The following is a 25,324-nucleotide window of genomic DNA, read 5'->3' as shown; positions in this document are numbered from 1 at the left end:
ACACACACACACACACACACACACGTACGTCTCTGGTAGTTTACAGTGGATTCTATCAGATGCCAACTGTTGCTTGTTTTCTATCTTTTTTCAGTTGTGATGTCAGCCCGCATGGAACGACCTCTGAACCACATGAATACAGTGTAATGTGAGTATTACACACACACACACACACACACACACACACACACACACACACCTTGGACAGATTAAGCCAGTGGTTGTCTAATTTATCAGGCCGCAAGCACCCAAAATAATCCTATTTGAACTGGGGACCCCCCACCCTGACAAACACTGTAGGACTTAGTAGTACATTACATTTAGTTTGACTCGGTTCCACATATACTCTTTCTTAACTAATATTACACAATTTAGCCAATGTTTGACCATTTTACAGTACAGTTTGTTGATTTATTTTATATATTTCTTTTCTTTTTAGAGGTATTAAGGTTGTTAATTGTCACTTTAGAAATGTGCCAATGTCTTTTATACACTAACTTATGTTGGTTTGTTTACTGTTGAGAGAGAAAACAATGTTACACATTAATCAAGTCACCTGGGGGACCCCGCCCCCCCAAAAGAAAGGAAAAATAATAAGTTTGAAAACCATTGGCCTAATCTATACTCCGTTTACTAATAACTGATCTTTTTGGGAAGTGACGCGCTCTAGCGGCGGTGTCTAAGTTAAGCTTAAAATCACACAAACCCTACCTACAGCATCCCTGTTCTGGTGCTCATAATCAGCAGAAAATAGCCTCATCTATACAGGCTCACAACTTCGTTCACAGCTTTGTTCTGTATATAAGCTGTTGTCAGTGAAGAGATCTATCAAGGGAAATACTAAGTGGACCTAGTATAGAGCCCTGGGAAGCTCTCCGGTCATCAAGTATATAGGGTCTAATACCAGTCAGGCAAGAGCGGTGCCCAGGGGCAGACAGTTGGTGCTTTGTCCCACTGTCAGCTGTGTGTGTGTGTGTGTGTGTGTGTGTGTGTGTGTGTGTGTGTGTGTGTGTGTGTGTGTGTGTGTGTGTGTGTGTGTGTGTGTGTGTGTGTGTGTGTGTGTGTGTGTGTGTGTGTGTGTGTGTGTGTGTGTGTGTGTGTGTGTGCGCGTGTGCGTGTGCGTGTGCACATGCACGTGACAGCTGTTGACTCAACCGTCTGTCATAATCCCACTACTTTCCCCAGGACAGTGCCAAGTGGTCCATAAGAGAGGAGACCCGCCTCCCCTCTACGTTCATTGGTCCATGTGGCGGTCCGGTTTAATATACGTGTTTTGATACATGTTGTTGATACACGACACGTTTTGTCCAGTCGTGACGTACAGAGTTGTTCTCAAACATTTTCTTCACGTCGAGGACCACCCATGTTGTTAAGTACTGTATTAGGCCACGATCCCCCCATTTCAAAAGTTCTTATTGTGCTAGGGACCTCCAAAGGAAAATATTTAGTTTAGTTGTCCAAAACTGTTACTTTGTAGAAAATGGAAAGAAGAGCCTGTGTTCCAATGGATCCAATATTGTTTAGTCATAAGCTCTTGTTAATACTTGTCATTCATTGGTTCAATAAATAACACCCATAGAAACACTTAACTACGTTCACTAAAATCAGGGTATTATTTTCGCTTTGCAAAATTATGATTACTGTAAACAAAACATCATCATGTGATAAATTGCATGGTATGGGAATGGCATAGACTGGCATACTCGTCGATACCGGCATTTTTAATCAGTAACGGCAGCTTTTATACTATCAATATCAGTATCGGAACGACTTTAAAGATTGCCCTCCGTGTTTGGGTGTGTTGTTGAGGGTGTGTCCACGACTTGTTACTTGAGAATGAGTGCATCATAAATGTTTCTATTGTGTTAATAGTTTTATGTCTGTCTGTTCTATGGAAAGTTTGCCCACTGGACCCTGTACTTTGTCATGTAGACTTGTATGGCACAATGTGAGTTTTATGGCCTGGCTGAACATGCACAGTGAGTGGGTTAATGGCTGGTTAGTTCATGAGACACAAACTGGGTGTCATGGTTTTGATTGAGTGCCGTTCGTTGTACTCTCTCTTTCTTATAAGTCATCACTGTTAGCAGAAACACGAGCGCACGGTACAGTAGCCCCCCCCCCCCCCCCCCCCCCCCAACAAAATAAGTCTTAGGTGCGTTCAGACTTGGGTGGATAGAGCGGCGCGATTACATACAAAGTCAATGCAAAGACGAGAATTGCGCGACCTGGCGCGGTACAAACTGGACGTACCGAGGCGAATATATATATATATATATATATGAACGCAGCTTAAGAAGGTCCAGGAGGATAGCCTGGAATCCTGGGAAAAACTAAATCCACTGAGAGGACTAAATCAGTCTGGATTCCAGGCTGTGTAGGATGTGTAAATGCTTGTTAGGTTTCTACTTATAACTTCCTTATCTAAACGGCCTTGTAGTTAGTTACGCCTTGGCTTCATCATAACCTACTGGAAAACCAAGCAAATACAACTCTCTGTCTGTAGGCAAGTATGCGGAAAGAAATGTGAATTTAAATCCCCTCCCCGCTGACACACACACTCTCTCTCTCTCTCTCTCTCTCTCTCTCTCTCACCCCCCTCTCTCTAGTTACACTAATTACACGTTAGTTCCAGGTGCGGTGATGTCTGCCTGTCTGAGTTGAGCTCAGGTCAAGTGAACCGACATTGTTGTGTTTGTGCATTCGCCTGCTACTGAAACCCCTTCCTTCCTGTTGTGTCCAACTGTCCATTAATGGTCCCCGTCTTGTCTTTCCTCTGTCAGAGGCTGTGCACGTTCGCCCTTCACTGTTCAGCAGTACATATTTATATTAGTTTTAAGCCCTGTACCCACACCAGAGGGTCACCATGCAACTCCTTGCAACATGCAACTACTAGTTGCATGGAGTTGTATTGGTGTGGTTTGTTTTGACGCAAGGAGTTGCATGGAGTTGTATTGGTGTGGTTTGTTTTGTCGCAAGGAGTTGCAGCTGTTGTGGTTTGGGCCAAAGTATGAGTTTAAATAAAATTCCTATAGTTTTACTATTTTCGTCATCTGATATGTTTTAGTCTATTTTTAGTGGACTAAATATCACAAGATTTCAGTCGACTGAATCTGCAGTTGATCTAGTCCAGGGGTTCTCAACATGGGGGTCGCAACCCCTATGTACACATTTAGTACATGCATAAACTTTCCTTAATGATTATATCTGGTTTCAGTATTTATTTATGATGTATTTTCTCTATTATTAAGGTTATTGTAGCGGCCAACGTTGAGAACCTCTGATTTAGTTGACTAAAATGTATTTTGGAGGGCCGTGTTGGCAATCGCATCGTATGCCTGATTTACACTTAGCTGCATGGCGATAATAGCAGATCTACAAGCTCTACAATGCGCCGGCAAATTTTCTACAACATTCCTCCTCGTGAGGAGTTAAACACTTTGATGTTCTCCATGAGAAATATTGAAGATCTCTGATCTCTCAGAAAACATTCATAATTGTCACGGACTGACGGAATTGTTACCTTTCAGGAAACGGAAAAGAACCTGTGTTCCCAATGTAGTAATTTAGTCACTCGCTCTTGTTAATACTTTTCAGAAGTATTACATATTTCTAAAATAGACCAGATATTTTTGTTACTTCATACAACAAATATATGACATTAAGGAGTTGTTCAAATCATTGTCTTGCCTTTTTGTCACTCGTGTAGAAAAACGTTGACCACAAACCAGCTGTTGCCACAGGCGGGCTGTGAAACGGCGGGCGTGAAACGCGACAGTTTCACAGGGCCCGCTGGTTGCTCTGGCTGTCAGGTGGAGCAAAACGACGCATTACCGATGTGAGCTTGTAGGTCGACTATTTTGGGGCGAGTGACACAAAGATAGTGCATGACTCAGCATGATTCAGGCAGCAGTGTCAGACAGAAGGTTAATCAGATTGTTTTCATGAGGTCTGACTCTGAACAGCATAAAACTACATGGAAACTCATATGGGGAAATCAGATCACAATCACATTCCTTATCCTTAATGTTTGTTCAGACTGCATGAAACCAATCTGACTCCGATCTGGATAGGGAAGACACATCTTCAGAAATCTGATTAGCATCACATTTCAAAGCATCCAGGAATGTGGTTCCCATCTGATTAGCAAACACTGGTTTCTTTCCATGTGTTTTTTTTGCTGTTCAGACGTGACAAAATCTGATTCCAATCAATCGACCTACACTCTATGTGAACATGACCTAACAGGGTGCAAGAAGGAACAGATTCTAAACGCTCATAGTTGTGGTAATGGTGTACACTCCATTACATTGTTTATTTCAAGATGGCAAATGAATGCATTAATTCATTATTTTACTTACACACAAATGTATTTGAGACATTGAGTCATTAATGTCTCTTATGATTATATACCAGACACACTCCCATAGAAAGGATGACGCTGTTTATAATATTATTATTATTATTATTATTATTATTATTATTATTATTAGTATTAGTATTAGTATTAGTATTAGTATTAGTATTAGTATTATTTTATTTTTTTGTTGCAATTGTTGCTTTTTGTTAGAAAACAGACTGTAGAAATGTCACAGAGAGAAGGGAGACATGAAGGGAGTCGGATTCAAACTCTGATCCTGCTGTATGCAGTTTATACTTTAATGTGATTGCATTCATTCTGTTGCATCCATGCCAGTGGTCAAACTAAAAGTCAAAACAGGTGGTGGGGGGTTATAAAATCTCAAGAGAAACCTGTGTATGCATACTAGTAATTTGCACGATTTCCGTATCCACTCTAGACCCAGACTGATCCCAGTCTAATGGTGCGTTCACACAGGCAAATGTAAAAGATGCAGTCTAGCATTCATTGTCAATGGAAGCCAGCGACATGATGTTGCAAAGACGCAATAATGCATGTAACTGCTCCAAATCAACTCACACCATTTGAACGCACCATTTGATCACCAGTGAGTTAAAAGTCACCTGGCCTGCAAAGTGCAGACATGGCCTCCACCAGCGACTCACTAGCAGAGCAGCCACACATGCGCCACTAATAGGCTTGTGTGTTCAATCTGGCGTAGTGGTGGATTAGCATCAACAGGTTGTAAAGTCCCTGGCTACAGTTCAGAGAGAACTGTCATTCTCACTGTTTGGTGGATGCTGTGGTGGCGGGCAGAGAGTGGGTAACACATCTAGCACTTTAACCTATAAACCTAACTTAACGTTACGTACGCATTACTGTATGTACTTCCACGTATGATGAATAGCAAAAATAGGTGAACTACAAGCTCACATTTATTGGTCAGTGTTTGCCCATGGTGCCATATTGCCCAAAACCAGGATGCCAGGTTGAAATGGTTAAAAGACCATATTATAATAATAATAATAGAGCATTAATAGTTTAGTGCTACAAATCCATATTAATGTGTGCAAAAAACCCCATCAGGATTTCCAAGCTTAAAGCTTCAGTTTATAAACATACTACTAAGGCCCACCAAAAAACAACATGTGTTTTAAGGACTGTGTGTGGATGTGACACAGGATGTGATCTTAACTCTGTCAGATATTGGCTGTCCTCCTGAACTCAAATGACTTCATGCTTTCTTTACTGGAAATGGATAACTAGGTTCTCTAAAAGAGTAGAGGCCTTTCACGGAATGCTTCCAATGCAATTACCTTCTGATTCCTGGCTCTTGTAAACACTAAATTGTGAATGCATGATTAGGGCTGTCACGAATTACAAATTTAAGTTGACGATGTAATGACGTGCCACACAAATAATTGCAGATTAACGATTTAATTGTTTTTTGGCATTGGAAATGCCAAAAGAACACCAAAAGCGCACAGGGCAAATATGACAAATAACTGAAATATATCAATATCAAGTAATGACTGGCAGTTTTCTAAATTGTAGACCTTAAAAAAGGTAAAAATGGCCCGGACGGTTAGCTCAACCGTCTGGGCACCTAGGCTGCCGCGGGTTCGACTCCCAAGCCCGACGGCCTTTGCTGCGTGTCACTCCCCATCTCTCTCCCCCTTTCCTGACTACTGTTCCCTATCAATAAAGGCATAAAAAGCCCCAAAACTAATCTTAAAGAAAAAATGTAAAAATAGCAAATTTTATGTAACATCTTTCAACAATCAACATGGAAACGATTATGACACAATAATTGTGATTATCTCAAATTATTGCGGTTGGAGACAATTATGTAGTAATTGTGACAGCCCTATGCATGATGCCAGCCCTCCCATTAGCCACATTTAATATAGGATTGTGATATTATTGCTGCTTTGACTCAAGTAAAAAGCACTTCTTCCACCACTGCACAGAAATAAGGCATTTTCTTTTGAAAGTGGTTACTATGGGTACAGGGCTACAGGGCATGCCGAAAGAAAACATTCAGTGCAAGGCCTCTCTCTTAATTAAACCAAACAGCCTGCATCTGCATAATGTGCACGCGTGCGAGTGTGCGCTCGTGTCACTGACTTGGCTGATTTAAAAGGTCGCTGACTTTGAACGTTGAGAAGCGCTACGGTGCATGGACAAAAACAGCTGCTGGACAACAGTTGGCAAGGCAGTGCTGTTGGTCACGCGCGCTGTTGGTCACAACAAATATAAATGGGTCCGCGACCCACACATGGAGACCCACTGTTTGGGAAACGGTAGAGGAATGCTGATCAACATAACTTGTATGAAGAATAAAATATTGTAACCACTTTCAACCTGCCGTCCCTAAGGCTGGGGTAGCGTCAGGGAGTGTTCCCTTTTTAATCAATGAAGGTTGCGAGAAATATACGATGCAGTAATCAACCAACGCTTCCTGTGTGTTGAGCTGGACAGTGATGGAATAGTTTCGTTGCCATACTTGAAGCAGTGTTTGAATTTCTATCTAGTGATGCCTTTTTGTTTTTCACCTTTCAGAAATTGTAAATACAAGTGTAGTGTCATACAAAAGTAAATGTACTTAAAAAAAAAAACACACATACAATGTAGATAGGATCTACTTTTACCCATAATAAATCCATGAATGTTGCTGACACACCGGTTTCCAAAAGCCCGCGGTTGAGCAGGTCTCTTTATGTTGTTACGTTTCTGCTGATATTATTGTCCACTCAGTTTGTATGTCCGTGGGGGGAAAAGATTATAATATATTTTGACAAAAATGTCCACCACACAAGCCAGCATGGCAATGACCCCTGTACAGAAGCGCTGCAGTGGGCATATAAGCCAATAACCCCACTGTGGCTTGCATACAGTACATCTGCTAATAAGCTAGGATAGGATTTCACTGTGCTGGAGACTGTGTGGTGTTGTGTTCACACCCTCACCCCCACTTATAATAATTGTCACCGTCAGTCCGACAGACACCTGTCCTGAACCTCATCTACCTCATCTCAACGTTTCCACTTTTCTTCCACACTTCATCATACAAAAGTGTCGAGACAAAATGTGTGAAAAGAGCAGATCTACAAGCTCACGCTCATCTTGTAGATCTACTATTTCACTAATTTCAAATGTTTAAAAAATAATAATAAATGGAAAAAAAAGTGACGATTTTTGGACATACAAGGTCTGTCATACCTGACAGACCATACCTATCATACCTGACAGTTGCTGTCATACCTGACAGCAACAAATTATACACATGGACACACACAACTCTGTGTGTACATTCTATTCTACCTAGGAGGCACATGGTAACCTGTCCGTCCATCCGTCCGTCTATCAGTCCCCATGGGCGGTAGCTCAGAGTTAGGCAAGCGTAGCGTCCCCCTGTCCCCTTCCCTCCCTCCTCTGTCTCACCCTCCCACTCAAGACAGAGAGTCCATTGACTCAGCAGCCAAACCAACCATCCACACCTGTGGTCGGTCTCTAATAGATCATTAGGAAACTACCACTTCTGTCTCTTAAAAGCAAGGCAGCTCCCGACCCTCGCTGCTAAGGGAAACACAATAAAGGCTAAACAAACTATTTATTAGATTTAATCAATTTAATGGATTATAAAATAAAGAGATACATACATTAAAATCATATTTTTTAAACACAGTAACTAACAGCTACTGCTTGGAGATTGACTATTTTGTATGTATAGCATTTGAGCTTCCTTGAGAGCAGCATTCAAAAACTGCCCGCCATAATTTCACCCCCCTCCCTATCTAAAGATTGGATAGTATTAGGATGTTGATATTAATTAATGTATTTATCCTTCGGGCCCCAAATCACACCTTAGAAAGCACTAGTGTCTATTTCAAACACATAGGTTTTTTGAATGGGGAGGGAGTCATATTTTGACAGCAGAAACTGCCTGTCATAATTTCACCCAACTCCCTATCTAAGTATTGGACGGTATTAAGATAATATTGATTTTGTATTCATCTTTAGGGCCCCAAATGCCCCAATGTCTATTTCAAACACACACGTGTTTTTGTGACCATCCAAACCAACCATCCACAGGTGTGGATGCTTGGTTTGGCTGAGTCAATGGACTCTCTGTCTTGAGTGTTATGGGGGGTCTCCTGGCATATCTTTTCAAATGGGAGCCGGCGGGATAATTGGTGTCAATTTGGGGGTCCTTGACATGAAAACCACTGTGTGACCATGTGTGGGACCATGTGTGGGATTCGTATAGTGAATAATCAGAATGTTTTCACCTCCTCATCAATCAATCAATCAATCAACTGTGTGGAGGGAAACACCTGCTGGACCTCATTTCATATGAGCCGCCATGTGGTGAAAATACAGAAGTACACTAACATTGTGACAAATTCATACTAAGCTGAAGATGAGATTAATTCATTCAATCTGTGTTTTGAGGTCTGTGGATCCACATGGGAAAGGTGTGGGTCTTGGACTTCATGTTGGCAAACTGTGATGTCATCCAAGTGAACTACCGTATTCCAATAAGTATAAAACATACTACAGGAGTTGACACACTAAGGTCTCACTGTCTTTGAGGCCCTTGCCTATATGAATCACCTGTAAAAGGGCACCGTTAAGGAATCGCACTGTTAAGAGGGAATAGATACAATTCTAACTCTCTGGACAGACTGTGTCTGTAAATGGTAAATGGTGCATTTATATAGCGCCTTTATCCAAGGCGCTTTACATAGATTGTGCATTACATTCACCCATTCACACACACATTCATTGATGGCAGCGGAAACCATGCAAGGCACCAACCAGCACATCAGGAGCAATTAGGGGTTCAGTGTCTTGCTCAAGGACACTTCGACACTGGTTCAAACTGGCAACCTTGAGGTTACCATCCAGGTTACCATCCAGCCACTCTACCCCTGAGCCACCACCGCCCCTTGCCTGTCTGTCTGTCTGTCTGTCTGTCTGTCTGTCTGTCTGTCTGTCTGTCTGTCATCTAGACAACTCTCCTCTGAAGAGCTGTAAAACAAAAGTGTAAACTGAAGCATGATATGCTATCATTTGAACTCTTAATTCCTCCATTTATATATTTCACTCTCACTTTCTCCTCGTGTGCGTGTGTGCGTGTGTTGTGCACTGTGCAGTGTGTCCAGCAGGGTATGAGTGATGGAGGCGGGTGCGGTGGTCCGGGCGTTGTTCGAGTTCCTCCCCAGCGTCTCCGAGGAGCTCCCTCTCTTCACCGGTGATGTCATCGAGGTCCTCAGCGTGGTGGACGACTTCTGGTTGCTGGGCAACAAGGATGGGGTCACAGGTGAGAGGTCACATGACATCGTTTATGTGCATGGTGGTGTGAATCCCATTGGGAAGGAACCCTGAGAGTCCGTGGACCGCACTTAGAGAACCACTGAATGCACACAGAATAACTCTTCCTACTTCCTGGCCCCTTCCCTAACTAGAACTTCCTCAAACTTTTACATTTCAAGTAATCCCGTGGTTGAAATTAAAAGGTTTGAGAATAGTTGCCCCCCTTTTGATTTACATCAAAAGGGAAAAGGGCATGTGAGCTCAAACCCACAATTCAACATTTTGGTTTTAAGATGTTGTTGTTTATTCACTTTGTATTCATCCTTAGTACCCCAAATCACATTTTGGAAAGCACGAGTGTCTATTTCAAACTAAGTGTTTTTTGACTAGGGGGTCATATTTTGACAGCCTGTCATAATTTGACCCCCCCTGTATTAGGATGTATTAGGATGTTGATATTCATTCATCAGCCAACACTCCCCACTCACAGGTAGTAGCCGCCCCCCAGAGAGGAGGTATAGGGCCTTAGTCCTAGCTCAAACCCACAATTCATAAATCATAATGGTTAACATTCAAATTCAAAATACACTGTATCACAAGTCTGTCAGGACTCTGTATCCTATCTTTATCTCAACGTACGCTGGGATGATGCAACGTGAAAGTAGACTTGTACCGTCATGTTTTTATGGTGCTCTGATGACGATCCTACTGTATGAGGAAAGACGTTGGCAGCCTAATGAAATGTGAGCTAAAGGTTACTCGTTTTTATTTTGTGTTGCAATTATCTTTATCTTCTTTTCCTTCTCTACGATGTACATTTACTGGTCTTATTACTGTATGTTTGGTGTTTGGCCAACATTATTAATATAATTATTCAAATATTGTTTTCAATTTCAAACATACTGTACATGCAGACAAACACAAACACCTAACAGCTACGAAACACCAGACAGTAGTACTCAACACACAATGAAATGGGTACACATAAAATCCAATTACTGAATGGCCAAAATTGAAAAGAGAATCGGTACAAGACGTTGGCATAGAGAGCGGCATTGGTGTTCCAAATTTAAAGTCGATAGTCGATCTCCTTACCCCCCCTTCCTCTTCTTTGTTGTTTCTTGGAAAGATTACACCATGGCAACTATGCACAAAAAACTAATTTCACCCTTTTTTACCTGTAAAATAACACTGATTCTGATTCTAGTGGTGGCATGAGTTTTAAGATCACATTTCTTCTTTAACAAACTGCATGCAGGTAGAATGGACAAGGACTGGATCCCAAAGTAGGACTTTGCTATTCGCCTTTTTCTATCCTAGTTGTTTTTATCCTAGTGTTTTTATGCTTTCGTGGAAATAGTAAAAATAAATAGATGATGGAATTCTACATCCAGTCAAAATATGCGTAATTCACACATGAATACAGAACGTAATCAAAACAATAAGACATTTTTACGGCAATTCTAACGTTATCCAGGAGCTTGTGGAATGTGACAAACCCAAACAGACATCATGTTTATAGGAGACCTTCACACAGCCTGGCTGCCGCTGTAGAGCTCTGTTAAAATGTAATTTATTTTAGTGAAAAGGCATCTTTATGCAGTGGTGGAAAAGGTAGTCATGTTTTTTACTTAAGTAAAAGTACCAATGATGCGATATAGAGATAATCTTTTAAGTCTGTAATTCAATTTAACTTAAATTACAAAAGTACCAAAGTATTGGAATGTACTTAAAGTACCAACAGTAAAAGTACTCATGCAGAATGTCCCATTTCCAGTTTTCAAATGTATAAACATCTTTTGAAAGTAGCAAATTTAAAAACTCACAATGCGTGTCATTGTGAGTGTGACACATTGTGAGCTTGTAGATCGGCTATTTTCAAATGTATATAGGACTGAAGTGGTTAATGCCTGTTTTGTAACAATAATTAAAATCTACAAAGTAAGTAACTAAAGTTTTCAAATACATGTAGTGGAGTAAAAGTACAATATTTGGATCTGAGACGTAGTGGAGTAGAAGTAAAAGTATTAGAAACTGGAAATACTCAAGTGCAAATACCTCAAAATTGGTCTTAAGTACAGTACGTCTGTTCTCAATTAGTTTTGCCTGCTTAAATAAGGCGTCTTCAATGAATATTGCTGTTTGATGTCTGTGTAACTAGGTTACTAGGTCACCACTCAGACCACCGTCTTTTATGGTTCGGTTTGATGACACAGCTCCAGTATTTATTGATCCTTGACTCCTCCTGAGTGGTAATTTGAACACTCCTCAAGGCATGCAGATGGAGACAACAGTGGAGTTTAGCTTAATAAGCTTATATTTTACAGCAGGTCTCATCACAGATTCACAGCTAGACGAATGCGAATGAAAATAAAAGCCTGGGTGTACAGAGGCTATATCACATCTGAATGACAGGATGTGTCGCAGTGTTGATGTTGACAGCAGATTTAGATTTTAGTTTAGTCATAGTCTTTAAAAAAATTATCATTTCGTTCGATATTTTATTCATCTGAAATGTTTCATTTTAACACTAAAACACATGCATAAAGTGAATGGGAAATCGAGTAGCAAAGTGACTTGGCAAAGTGAGTTTAATGTCGTTTAACATTGTTTAATGCAATCATATTTTGTCAAGGTAGTAGTTTTTTTCCACTCAGTAGGCGTTCCATTTTAGTCTAGGTTTTATTTGTTGACCACACATTGTCCGTATATTTTGTCTTAGTTTTAGTCATCACGGCTTAGCTTTCATTAAGTTTTCGACGGTGAAAATAGGCAGTCGACGAACATTTATCGTCATAGTTTCAGTCGACGAAATCACCACTGCTCACTTACGGTAGTCTTCCTACTCCCATGTGCTCTCTTCCCTCCAGGTCAGTTTCCCAGCACGTTTGTGGAAGCGGTCACCATTCCCGCTACCAAGCAGGGAGATGAGCTGTACGTGTGCATCAATGACTTCATCTCTACAGAAGCAGGCAGCCTGTCTCTCAAGAGAGGTACTGTGTACACTTATTAACACACCAGTTACACAATACACACACAATACGCAATCAATTTTGGTCATTTTAGGGACAAGGCCACGTGGTGTTGTACATTTTTGACAACATAACAAATGCCAGGACGGCAAAGGCTATGAAATAAAACGAAACAATGATTTGAACCCATTTAGACCCAGTATGAAACTATACTGTACCTTTCAACCCTGGAACTCATTTTGGGGTTCTTGTTGCTATGTACAGTATATAGCAACAACATATAGCAATATTTTTGAGGGGCGCTAGCCCCTCCAATACACTGCTTTTGAATTTTATGTCATATGGCAGCCAAGTCTATGGGATTTTTTTTTGTTTAGGCCCTACATGACAACACATAAGACGTCATGTGGCCGATATAAATACATCTTGTAACTCATTTTGTTTCATTAAACAGTCCATATTCTTGGCTGCCGTTTTTCTGAATCGTAGGTCACGATTTAGAAGGCATGTTTAGAATCGGTGTAGGTCGAATAGGTCCTAACTCTCAGTGGAATAAATACAAGTAAACTGCATTTACAAATTACCAACATTATAGAAACTCAACAACCTGCTGGAGAAAATAATTAGTACATGAATTGATGACAAAATAGACAGCTTTAATTTAGGTAGCACATGTTGTGTTCTGTAATTAAGTCAAAATTCGATATTCTACACAAACAATTGCCCCACTTTTTACAGTGTATTGGATGAACTGCAAGGATTTACTAGTTCACTGAGAAAAAAACACACATTTAAATATATTAATTTCAAATCAGTTACTTTTTTATTGGACATGTCGAAGAAATACTTTCTTGTGTTACTGCATGATACTGTACATGCTTGGGATATTTGGTATATTAGACAAAATAATGGACATAATTATCAATAGAAATTGTGAATGTTGTGTTATTGGTGATAATACAGTATTTGTAACTCAAATGGATGTTTTCTCCCAATATTAGCCTAACACTTGCTTGTTTGAAGGATCTTAATATCAGTGTACACAGGTAACTTTGTTGTGCTGTGTTCTAGTGCTGTGATTTTTACCCTTTTTTCATTTCCAGGACTCCACAGTTTGATATGCATTGGTATTTGGTTCATATGGACCTCCCATTAGATAACCACGTTATCTCTGGGACCCCCAATATACACAATGAGTGTAAATTGTAGGTTATCTGTGTTGATTTAACTCTGATAATGTACAAACATTTGTACACTCTCTCAGTTACAGACCCTTCAGTGCCCATTTGGGTCCTAAACTATCAATCATTCAGCAGGGGACTCCCTAACAGCCACTCAAGGAGCCTTGGGGGTCCCCGGAACCCAATGTTGAGAACTGGTGTTCTAATACAGTGGTTCCCAAACCTTTTCATGTCAAGGACCCCCACATTGACACTAATTAGCCTGCGGACCCCCATTTGAAAAGATATTCCAGGGACCCCCATAAGAGAAGATTTTTACGGCTCTAGCAGTGATTCTCAACCCGTTTAATTTCAAGGACCCCCAGTTTGTCATGTACTGTATATTAGTCTACACACCCCCATTGAATGGCATTTCTATCTCTGGGTCCCCAATTATAATTGTAAAATCAATGTTAATTTAACTCTGAGAGTGTACAAATGGAACCAAATTGACCCTAACCGGTCCATTTGTACACTCTCAGAGTTACAGACCCACAAGGGTCCATTTGGTTCCAAACTCTCATTTAGCTGGGGACCCCCTGTAACTCCCTTTGGGAACCACTGTTCAAATATACTGATACTGTGTTGCCTAGAGCTTTGTCTCCTTTGAAACTGTCTTCTTCATGTCCACATCTGGCCTGGCCTGATATGCTGTAATGTTTTTTTTTCTTCAGGGTTTATATGATTTAAAAATCATATAAATAAATAGCATAACATAGCACCAATTCCCCCCAATGAGTCACATGCACAGAGAGTGCACATTAAGTAATACAATGCACATAAATGTGGCTTATGTTGCATGGTTTTGTGGATGTATCATGAGCGGAGTTTCATAGCGTCTCTGTTGGGTGGAAAATTGGAAACCTCATATGTCCAAATCAGTTTCTGTTTGCATTGATTATTCCTGAAAAGTACGCCAGTATTATGCTCATAGACTGAAGATAATACTGTAAATTATTGCCAGTTTTAACTGTAGCTTTCTTAGACAGAATTCACCACTAGATGTCCCCATATACAGTATAGAACTCCAAAGTCTCTATAATATTCTAGAGTAGACTCAATGAACCAGATGATGTTTTTATTCCATATTCCTCGTTCCCTCTATAGTAGGGGTTTTCAACAGGTGGTCCGTGGACCACTAGTGGCCCGTGAAGGTATTGCATGTGGCTCCTGACCATGACCTTAATCATTTTGTATTTTCTTCCACGGAACATTGCACTACTTTTGGCGGAAGTGCATCAATGTTATCAGTTATTGGGAAGTCTTGAGGTTAAGAAATTCCACAGAAAAGGGAGTTCTCAAGGAGGGTGCAGTCTACCAGCTTACCTGATTGAGTCATCATTATGAGGCAGCTTAAGATTGAGTCATCATTATTAGGCAATGCGTCCATATGTCATCCTGTGTCTGCTCTATCAGTACTGTATATCAGTTAATGGGAGGATGGATAAAGTACGAGAAGGGTAACCGTGTCCGTGGGATAGGAATATATCAGTGGTTCTCAAAAGATATATTATCTTGTGGCTCTGGACCACTTTAACAGTCATTTGATGGACTTTTGAAATACTCGTCTATTATTTAAACATATTTTAATACATCTAACAAAGACATTTTATTATGTTTTAAAACATTTTCTCATGGACCACCTGCAGGCCTATTATGCCGTGGACCACTAGTAGTCCGTCCGTAGACCATGAGATGTATGTACCGTATATTGCATAGCATTAGCAAGTGTTCTTAGCACTAATCTTAGCCACAACACAACAGTGGTCCCTAGCTTGATTCTTACTAGTCAGTCAACTTTGAAACCCATTTGATAACTGTAACGATGTAGATATTTTCCCCCAGATCTACAAGCTCACTATGCGTCATGCTGTAAGGCATTGTGAGCTTGTAGATCTACTATTTTCAGCATGTAGTGTAACCAAAATCTGTCACCGCCGAGACAACATTTCTTCCACTAAAACTAGACTAAACTAAAGCATTTCAGATGACTAAAATATGACTACAACTAAATAGAATTGTATTCCAAATCTCAAAATTTGCTGTCAAAACACAGGCTTTTTATTCAGTAACGGACAATTTTTACATCGCGATATAATCGGTTACTTCTACTTTAGGTAAAGCATCTGAGTAGTTGTGCCGTCTCCTGTGTGCGTTGCTGTGTTGCTCCTCCCCCTGACACACAATGGGAGGTGGAGACTCAGGTCTGTGGAATGTGTGACCTGTGTAACCTTGCATTCTGGGACCAGCCAACATTCCAGCGCTCCTCGTATATCGCCATGCTATAAATCATTACACACTGACCCCAGGCCAGTTATTAGACTGCTGATGGTAAATGTTAGTGATCTACGGTACGTGCTTAACACACTTTCAACCTGCGCCTCCCTGTTTTGGGCACGTCATTATAGGTGAACATTTATTTCAGTCAGTAATCAGTATATAGTATAGTAGTATTAGTACGTATACAAGTTCACATGCAATGCGTTGTGAGCTAAACATGGTCTAGGAAACTTTTCAGGCTCTGACCCCCCCAACATTATCATATTCAAACTGAGCGCACATAACATATTATACCACGGCTAAGGTGCTCTTAAGCCCCTCTGCATCAACATGTGTAGCTGTGGTACAATCACTTTCATGGCCTCCCATGTATTCAAGCAATGGCACCTGTCAGAAAACGTCCTAGTAGTTAGTATCGGTGATAACCCTAACATTGCATTTTCTTATCTCTTAACATTTTAGAGGTTTTTGGATGGACACTAACTTTTTTTAGACGTAATCACTGTGTAACATGTAAAAAAAATCCTTACTTCAAAATGTTCACAAATAGCAGATCTACAAGATTAGCTATTTTAGCTCTACTTTTTGCAACAAAGTACATAGAGCTTAAGTGCTCATTGTAACCTGTGCGTTTTCCATATCCTTCTAGGTGACGTGGTAGCCGGAGAGTCGGGCGGCACCCTGAACCTGGGATCCGTGTGGCAGCGAGGCCGCAACGCCTGGGGCGCCCGGGGCCACTTCCCCACCTCCTGCGTCAAGGAGCTCCAGCTGTCGGGCCGCTCCAGGCAGCTGTCTGCGCGCTCGGCCCAGGCCCAGTCCGAGCTGCCGCCCTACGCCCTGGGTCAGGCCCGCGCTCTCATGAGCCTCCACGCCCAGCTGCAGGAGGAGCTGGACTTCCGCGAGGGCGACCTGATCATCATCACGGGCCTGCCGGAGCCGGGCTGGTTCCAGGGCGAGCTGGAGGGCCGCCGGGGAGCCTTCCCCGAGGGCTTTGTGGAGCTGCTGAGCCCGCTGCGGTCCCCCGAGGACCCCGACGCCACGGGATACCCGGGTCTGATAAGCTACGAGGCCCAAACGGACAGCTACGAGGACGACGCTTTCGACGCGGCCGCCGAAGGCACCGAGGAGGACGAGGAGGCGTTCGGGGTGGGAGGCGAGTACGGGATGGAGGGGGAGGAAGAGGATGCGGCGGTCGAAGAGGACGATGATGATGGCGATGGCGTGTACGGAGTGGCCCTCTATGACTTCCGGGCCATGGAGCCGGGCGAGTTGGACTTCGACGTCGGGGACCGCATCCGCGTGTTGAGCACCACGGAGGACGGCTGGCTGGAGGGGCAGCTGAGAGGGAGGCAGGGCGTCTTCCCTCACCGCTTCGTCAAAATGGAGGACGACGGGCGGAAGCCGGAGACTGACGACGCGCATTTAGCCGACGGAGTCAAGGCGGAGAGGGGGACAGAGTTCAGCTCTGAGTTGTACGAGGACCACACGGTGTGGGACCTGGACTTCTTTGAGAGGGCCGATGAGCGCAGGTGGCAGCAGGAGGGGGGTCCTGGCGACAACACGCACCCCCAAAACACGGACCCGGGCTCCAGGCCGCCGCACGCCCGGGACAGAGCGGCGAGGGAGAGGGTCGGCAGGCCGGGCCCTCAGCCTCACAGACCCGCTGGCCCGGCCCACCGCGACACCCGGGCTCGCCCGGCTCGCCCCAGGCTCCCGCCGCGACCCAGCCTGCCCTCTTTCAGCCACAAGCGCCACGGTAGCACGTCCGCTAACGCCAACACAAGCCCGCCCACTCCGCCACCCAATCACAGCCTGACGCTTCCCGGCACCAAGGACGGCAGACACCACCAGAGGTCCGCGGTGGACGGCGCCGCGGTTAAAACGCCCAGCCTCGGCAAGGCGTTGATCAGCCTCGTGGAAAGCCACCGGAAGTCGCGGAAGCTGACACGCCACGCCAGCGCCGGCGACGCCGACACGGCGCTCAGCAACGGCGAGGGCCGTCCGCGGTCGCGGGGGTGCGGCTCCTCCAACGGCCTGCTGAAGACCTCGCTCACCCTGGACGCCCTGGCGTCCTCCGCCAAAGGCCTGGAGGCCAGACTGTCTCAGCAGCTCATGGAGTTCGAGAAGAGCCTGATGGGCGGCGACGAGATCCTGGACGAGGGAGGTGATGGCGTCCCTCAGCTCCTGGACGAGGGAGGTGACGGCGGCCCTCAGCTCCTGGACGAGGCCGGCGACGGCAGCCCGCCGCCGCACGTCTCACGCCACTTCTCCATCATGGACTTCAGCAGCGAGAGCGACATCATCCGCGGCTCCTCCCACCTGCTGCAGCTGCTGCCCTCTAACTCCGCCCCCTCGTCGTTGGAGAGGCGCAGCAGGTGTGTGTTTTGTCTGGATACAAGAAGAGTGGGCACCGCCATGTAAAATTGGCTATTTTGTCCAAAATGCAAAAAAGAATATATATAATTAACTATAGATTACCATTTTCCAAATGCGGGTCCACGGACCCACATCTGAAAATAGTTTGTGACCCATGGGGGTCTTTGGACCTCACTTTGAGTGTCTTCCAGTACTTATTTGTTGAATTGTTTTACTCTGTATCTGTACTTTAACTGCTGTGCAGCCTCTGGCGACTGGATTTCCAGCATTAAAGGTCCATCTATCTATCTATCTAGGACCCTGCGCCCGCCTCCTCCCCGGCCCGGCGCCCACCGTCCGCCGTACAAACCGGCCCGTCTGGCGCCTCGACCGCCCCCGCCCTGCCCGAGGCAAAGCTCCGCCCCTCAAGCGGCGCCCCTGGAGCCGCGCCACACCAGCCCCGCCTTCTACACGTCCGAGGGGTCGGACCACTCGGAAGAGACCGTCGTCAACCTCAACGACCAATCAGAGGAAGACAGGGCTGGCGAAGCTGAGGTTTTTCTTTTATTATTATTATTATTATCATTATTGAATACTTTATTAACAAGATTGTTAACAGTACCGGAAGTACAGTCACACAAAAAGCCCTGTCGGGCCATTTCCATCGTGGTCCATTGTACTCAATTCATCAGTAATACAATTCAACTCAGTTCAGGAGCTTTATTGTTCATGAATCGATTCGGGTGCGTTCATGGACGCTCTACAAGCATACAACGCGTCGCTTCGCACCGTGTTGCGAGCTTTTAGACCAGCTATTTTCACTACTTCTTAATTATTATTTTTGTGTATTCATGAAATATCTTAGACGTATATATTTCTAAAATAAATATTTTGAAATGTTGAATCTTTATAGATTTTTCAAGTGTAGGAAAATAAATGTTGTGTTATGGGGTGAGTTGTGCCCCATAAAAATTGGTCTGTGACCCACCAATGGGTCCTGAGTGACCCAAATGAAGTGTTTGGGAACCAGCGCTCTCGATACATTCTATAATGTAACTCTATGGGCATCGTCACTCCTTCTAGGAGGGCGACCTCGCGGCGCTGCAGGAGCAGGAGATCAGCGCCCAGCTGGACGCGGAGCAGCGCCTGGAGCAGGAGCTGGAGCTGGAGAGACAGCGGGTGGAGCGGGAGGAGGAGGAGGAGGAGTACCGGCTCCTGCTGCGGCTGCAGGAGGTGGAGCGCGACATGGAGGCGTACGCGCACACGGCCGAGGAGCTGCGCGCCATGCTGGAGGTGGAGGACGAGGAGGAGGACGAGGCGGCCCGCCAGCAGGCCATGGAGAACCTGGAGTTCTGCACCTACACCCTGGAGACGCTGGCCCTGGAGCAGCAGCACATACAGGGTAAGACTGGAGTTCTGCACCTACTGTACTCGCTGGAGAGCCTGGTAAGACACAGGGATCACCCGTGTGAAGTGAGGGGCGCTCTTTTCATCGTACATCATCCATTCATTGTCAATGGGAATTTAATCTTTGCGTAGGACAAAAATAGCCGATTTGCTCGTTTACATATGACATGTAGATGAAAATCTACACTATAGCTGAATATAGGATGCGGGGCTAGCTCCCTCAAAAATATCAAAAATGATTCAATATTTTTCAAACACAAAAGTGATTTGGCCACATACTGTACGGTATACCATTCAATCCCGTACGACCTCAGCTGAATAACTAAGCACGTTTCCGTTGTTTTTTTCCACGTTGTAGCAGCATCGTTGGTATGTGCACATTAGTCATCATCATGATCAACATTGTTTTGTTACCGTCATCACCACCATGTCAGCTCTCCACCCCAGCCTCCACCTGAATCAGTATTTAAGATCATATTATGTATGACTGTGACCTGAACTAGTCCCAACCCAAGATGTCATATTATGTATGACTGTGACCTGAACTAGTCCCAACCCAAGATGTCATATTATGTATGACTGTGACCAGAACTAGTCCCAACCCAAGATGTCATATTATGTATGACTGTGACCTGAACTAGTCCCAACCCAAGATGTCATATTATGTATGACTGTGACCTGAACTAGTCCCAACCCAAGATGTCATATTATGTATGACTGTGACCAGAACTAGTCCCAACCCAAGATGTCATATTATGTATGACTGTGACCTGAACTAGTCCCAACCCAAGATGTCATATTATGTATGACTGTGACCTGAACTAGTCCCAACCCAAGATGTCATATTATGTATGACTGTGACCTGAACTAGTCCCAACCCAAGATGTCATATTATGTATGACTGTGACCTGAACTAGTCCCAACCCAAGATGTCATATTATGTATGACTATGCCTAAATATGGTGTATACTGTATATGACATGCAATATGTCTGAGTTTGTTCATGACACCTGCCTCTAATGAGTCGGTCCATGATGGCTGTCCCTAAAGCTTCTTGGATAAAGACGCTAAATGCACCATTTACCATTTACCATTTATTTATTTAACGCAAGCGCACACACACACACACACACACACACACACACACACACACACACACACACACACACACACACACACACATACACCCTGTACTTGGCAGACACACCCTGTACTTGGCAGACAGGTGTTATTGTTATTGTCCGAACCCTGACCCTTTACCCCATACATACATGCATACATACATACAGGATGTTATGTAATTCATCCGTCGCCACCCAAGTCTCTCCACGTGAAGCACAACTCGGTTAAAGATGGTTATTATTACAATAATATTGTTGAAGTACAGCCCAATGTACTGCATAGTGACACTTCTGGACTGGCCTCGGTAGTACGGCCTTGATGGAGGTGGTTCTTCTCAGTGACGGCTAATGATGTGTGAATTGGTTCTCTTGGTTGCAAAGTGCTGCGTGCGTGCGTGTGTGTGTGTGTGTGTGTGCGGCAACTCAGCTTTGTGGCACATAGGTACGAGCTATACATTCCTACACATACTAGTGAGAGGAGGTTCATCTGTGTGCGCGTGCGGGCCTCTGCTTTTCCATCTTCTCCGTCTCCCTCTCTCTCTCTCTCTCTCTCTCTCTCTTTCTCTCCTTAGTCCTTCCTCTACCTCCATCATTTGTTGAGACAGAGAGAGGGATATACGTACCGTACCGTACGTACAGTATAGCTCCAGTAGTTTATTCTGTGGTGTGGTACAGTGCGCGGATGAAAGAAAAACATGGTTCGTTTCGGAAGGAGACCCAAAGTGCGCTTGTGGCGAGCCGTGACCCGGCCCCTGTCGCGCCTCTCCACCTTGTGGGGACAGGTTCAGGGGAGCGGGGCGGATCACCGCGTAATACCAGGTAGGCTTCAACGCTCTAACGGACATGAAATCTCTGTGTTTTAGACTGATGCTATCGTTTGATTTAGGTGCTTGTTCTCTCTGTGTACACAGATGCTAAAAAGTATTTAGATAGTTGGTTGACGTTGACTTGATGTTTTCCTAGTTACTTCTGCGCTGCAGTTCATAAGCCACTGGTTCTTAACGCATGGTCTCCACCTAAACGATTGCTAGTTAGGAACCAAATGGACCCTTACAGTGGACCCCATGCTAAGGTTAAGGTAGTAGCTAATGGGGATCCAAATAAACACTAAACGGGTCTGCAACACTTCCCAAACTTTTTAGCTCAAGACCCAAAAGAGAAAGAGAAACTAGACGTCTGCCCGGCACCCAAACTAGTGAAAATTGCAGATCTACAAGCACACAACACGTCGCCTGTAGATTGTAGGCCTACATAAATCTCATGATTACACAATGGTTTGTCCATTAATGTAATGGTTTGAGGTTATCTTGGACTGCCGTTTCCATGGTTTATTTTAAACTACATAAGGAAAAAAGAAAGCTGTACTTTATTAGCTTGAAGCTACAAACCAGGGTTTATTTTTATCAACTTGTGTTCTACAGTGCCTGGTCAAAAATGTATGGACTTTATGGGTGTCTCCACCCATGGTAAAGATGCCATTCTCTGTGAGGTATTCTGACCCCTGCAGGGTTCAAATGGATGACTTTTTTATTTGCAGAGAAGATCTGGGATAGTACAGTAGCTTTAAAATGTAATGTTTAAGCCATTTCTCATGTGTTATTGTGAACGGTCAACGGCTGACTTCATAATCATTAACACACAATAAAAATAAAAGTGAACCTTGTGACATTTTTAAACCAGGACATTGTGATTATGCTGCACATGCACTGTCAGTTTAAGCCCACTAGGGGGCCCCCTTATTGAAGTAAGGATAAATTTCATCTTGTGATATTTGTTGTTCTCCCCAATTTGGCCGTTTTGCCAATTGATTCCTCCCCACACACATTTCTGTGTGTTGTCACTGTTGTATCCTATACTATACGGACTCATCAGCCAGTGAGGAGCCCCCACCGGGAGGACGTAGAGCCTTCGTCCTACTCCTCCCACCCAACACTCCCTATGATTAGGAGTAATTGATACAATGACCAATATCACCCTCCCCTCCCGGCTTCCCTCCACCGAACACTGGCCAATTGTGTTCGTGTACTGTAGACTCTCGACAGAGCCGGATGCATCACGGTGGATTTGAACCCACAACCTGTGTGTGTGTGTGTGTGTGTGTGTGTGTGTACTGCACAGTTTAAGTCTCAGGATCAGTAAGGGTCGAGTGGGCGTTGTTTATCTTTTCCAGTGAAAGTCATATAGTCATTCCAGCACCGTGCACCTCCAGTAGTGACCAGTGATCGGTTTCACTACTCATGTCACCACCGGTACATTCATCAGTCAAAGTGCTCTAGTGAGTCACTCTCGACCAACTCCAGCTTATTGATACTCGTATAACTCAAAAGAATGTACGTCTAACTGCATACCAGCGTCACCAAACTATCACACTTATGATATTATCTCGTTGCATTCCTAGTGTACACGCACACGTGCACACACACACACACACACACACACACACACACACACACACACACACACACACACACACACACACACACAGAGTGTGTGAGTGTTTTTCCATGCATTACTAGGGCGTGTACCTTGGTTTGAAGTGTGTGAGACAATGGTAGCTTATTGTGACAAGGCAAGGGAGTGGCTTCACACTGCTGCTGACCACTGACCAGTTCAAACACTAACTCTCTCTGAAGGAGTGAACCAACAGAACCAGATGGACTCTGTGTGTGTGTGTGTGTGTGTGTGTGTGTGTGTGTGTGTGTGTGTGTGTGTGTGTGTGTGTGTGTGCGTGTGTGTGTGCGTGTGTGTGTGTGTGTGTGTGTGTGTGTGTGTACACGTGTGCGTGACTAAACTCACAATCCACTGGAGCAAACAAGTGCCAAATGCATACTAAAGGCCAAAGGCCCCCGCCATTACCTCCACTGATTCTTTCTTCACATGAAGTTGAATCCTCTGTTGAAATACGGTATAACTTACATGTTGTACTGGCAGTCAGTAGGGCTGTGATGGATCTGAAGGCTGCTTTCTACAACACTACCATCTGTCCTGCATCGAAGCATTTAGTCTCTCAGTTGAGAACTTGTAGAGTTACTGTGAACATCTTGTGATCCGCTAATTGACAGGGTGTTTGCATTGCCTAACTGTTAAGGCCTAACGCAATTACATTGATGAATGGCCCTCCTGATGTTCCTGACACACACACACACACGCACGCACGCACGCACGCACGCACGCGCGCACACTCAGAGTTTCAGTCATGTCCATCTATTGAAAGCTGAGATGTTCTTGGCTCATAATTAAAGACAATTACGTAAGTTGTGATCACACTTGGGTTCCAACCCATGGTGTAGCTTTATATATCGTGTGTGTGTGTGTGTGTGTGTGTGTGTGTGTGTGTGTGTGTGTGTGTGTGTGTGTGTGTGTGTGTGTGTGTGTGTGTGTGTGTGTGTGTGTGTGTGTGTGTGTGTGTGTGTGAGAAGTACTGCATGTGTGCATGCATTTGTATATGTGTCTCTATTTTAGGCATGTGGTTACGAGGCAGAAATTTGATCAAATAGCAGATCTACAAGCTCAGAATACAACTGTGAGCTCTTAGATCTGCTATTTTTGCACAACTCTGTTCTAAGTATACAATAGGCATGGTTAACAGTGATTGGTTGGTTATGTGGTTGATAAAAATGTGTGTGTATAGTTGATCTACAAAGCTTGTAGATCTGTTATTTCTGAAAACTTTTTTTTAATACTGTTTTTATTAGGCATTTTGTATTTCTGACATAACTTCAGAATATAATTGACAGATAAATGAGTAAATAAGTAATATAAAATGAAAAAAATATAATATTGACAGGTAATGTAAATGTTCCAGATACAATACAAATATAAAATGTATATAAATGTGATAAACGAGAAAAGAAAAAAACAAAACACGAAAAAACAATTAAACAGTGACAGATGGTATTAGACAAACAAAACAAAGACAACAGGACAGACACTCAAACTCTCCCAACAAGTTATGTTATAAATATTTTAACATTTAACAATGATTGACGGTTATTTTGTGATATTGGGACATTCCTATTGAAGCCCAAACCACACCAATGGGTTGCCATGCAACTCCTCGCAACCCATTGCTGTGGTTCGGGCCATTGAATTCAACCAGTTGAGTCACTTGGGTCGACATGGGTCAGCGTACAACAGGACATATCACACAGCTGGGACGAACGTTAAAACCATCTCGTCCGGTCTCGACCCTTCGGTGTCGTTTGGGCTTTAGAGTACAATGATTCAGCCAGTCAGACCGCTTTGCTCACATAGTAGTATAGAATCATCTTGGACCACCGAGCTCTCCCA

At 43.7% G+C, this 25,324-nt stretch overlaps 1 protein-coding gene across 3 annotated transcripts in view; it reads left to right on the top strand.

Annotated features, from left to right (window-relative positions):
- Nucleotides 1-25,324, top strand: part of dnmbp (dynamin binding protein) — an 81,671-nt gene that overhangs the window by 16,476 nt on the left and 39,871 nt on the right. For all 3 annotated transcript variants that reach the window (XM_080789749.1, XM_080789748.1, XM_080789747.1), the window contains exons 2-7: nt 95-148; nt 9,520-9,686; nt 12,550-12,672; nt 16,801-18,526; nt 18,824-19,061; nt 19,590-19,908. In XM_080789749.1, coding sequence (XP_080645875.1) covers nt 9,542-9,686; nt 12,550-12,672; nt 16,801-18,526; nt 18,824-19,061; nt 19,590-19,908 — 2,551 coding nt within the window. In that variant the 5' untranslated portion in view covers nt 95-148; nt 9,520-9,541. The remainder of the gene's footprint in view (nt 1-94; nt 149-9,519; nt 9,687-12,549; nt 12,673-16,800; nt 18,527-18,823; nt 19,062-19,589; nt 19,909-25,324) is intronic.

Source organism: Protomyctophum bolini, assembly GCF_963924005.1.
Source record: "Protomyctophum bolini genome assembly, chromosome: 18".
Lineage (NCBI taxonomy): Eukaryota > Metazoa > Chordata > Actinopteri > Myctophiformes > Myctophidae > Protomyctophum > Protomyctophum bolini.
The sequence above is the reverse complement of the archived record's forward strand: the minus strand, read 5'-3'. Positions and strand labels throughout refer to the sequence as shown.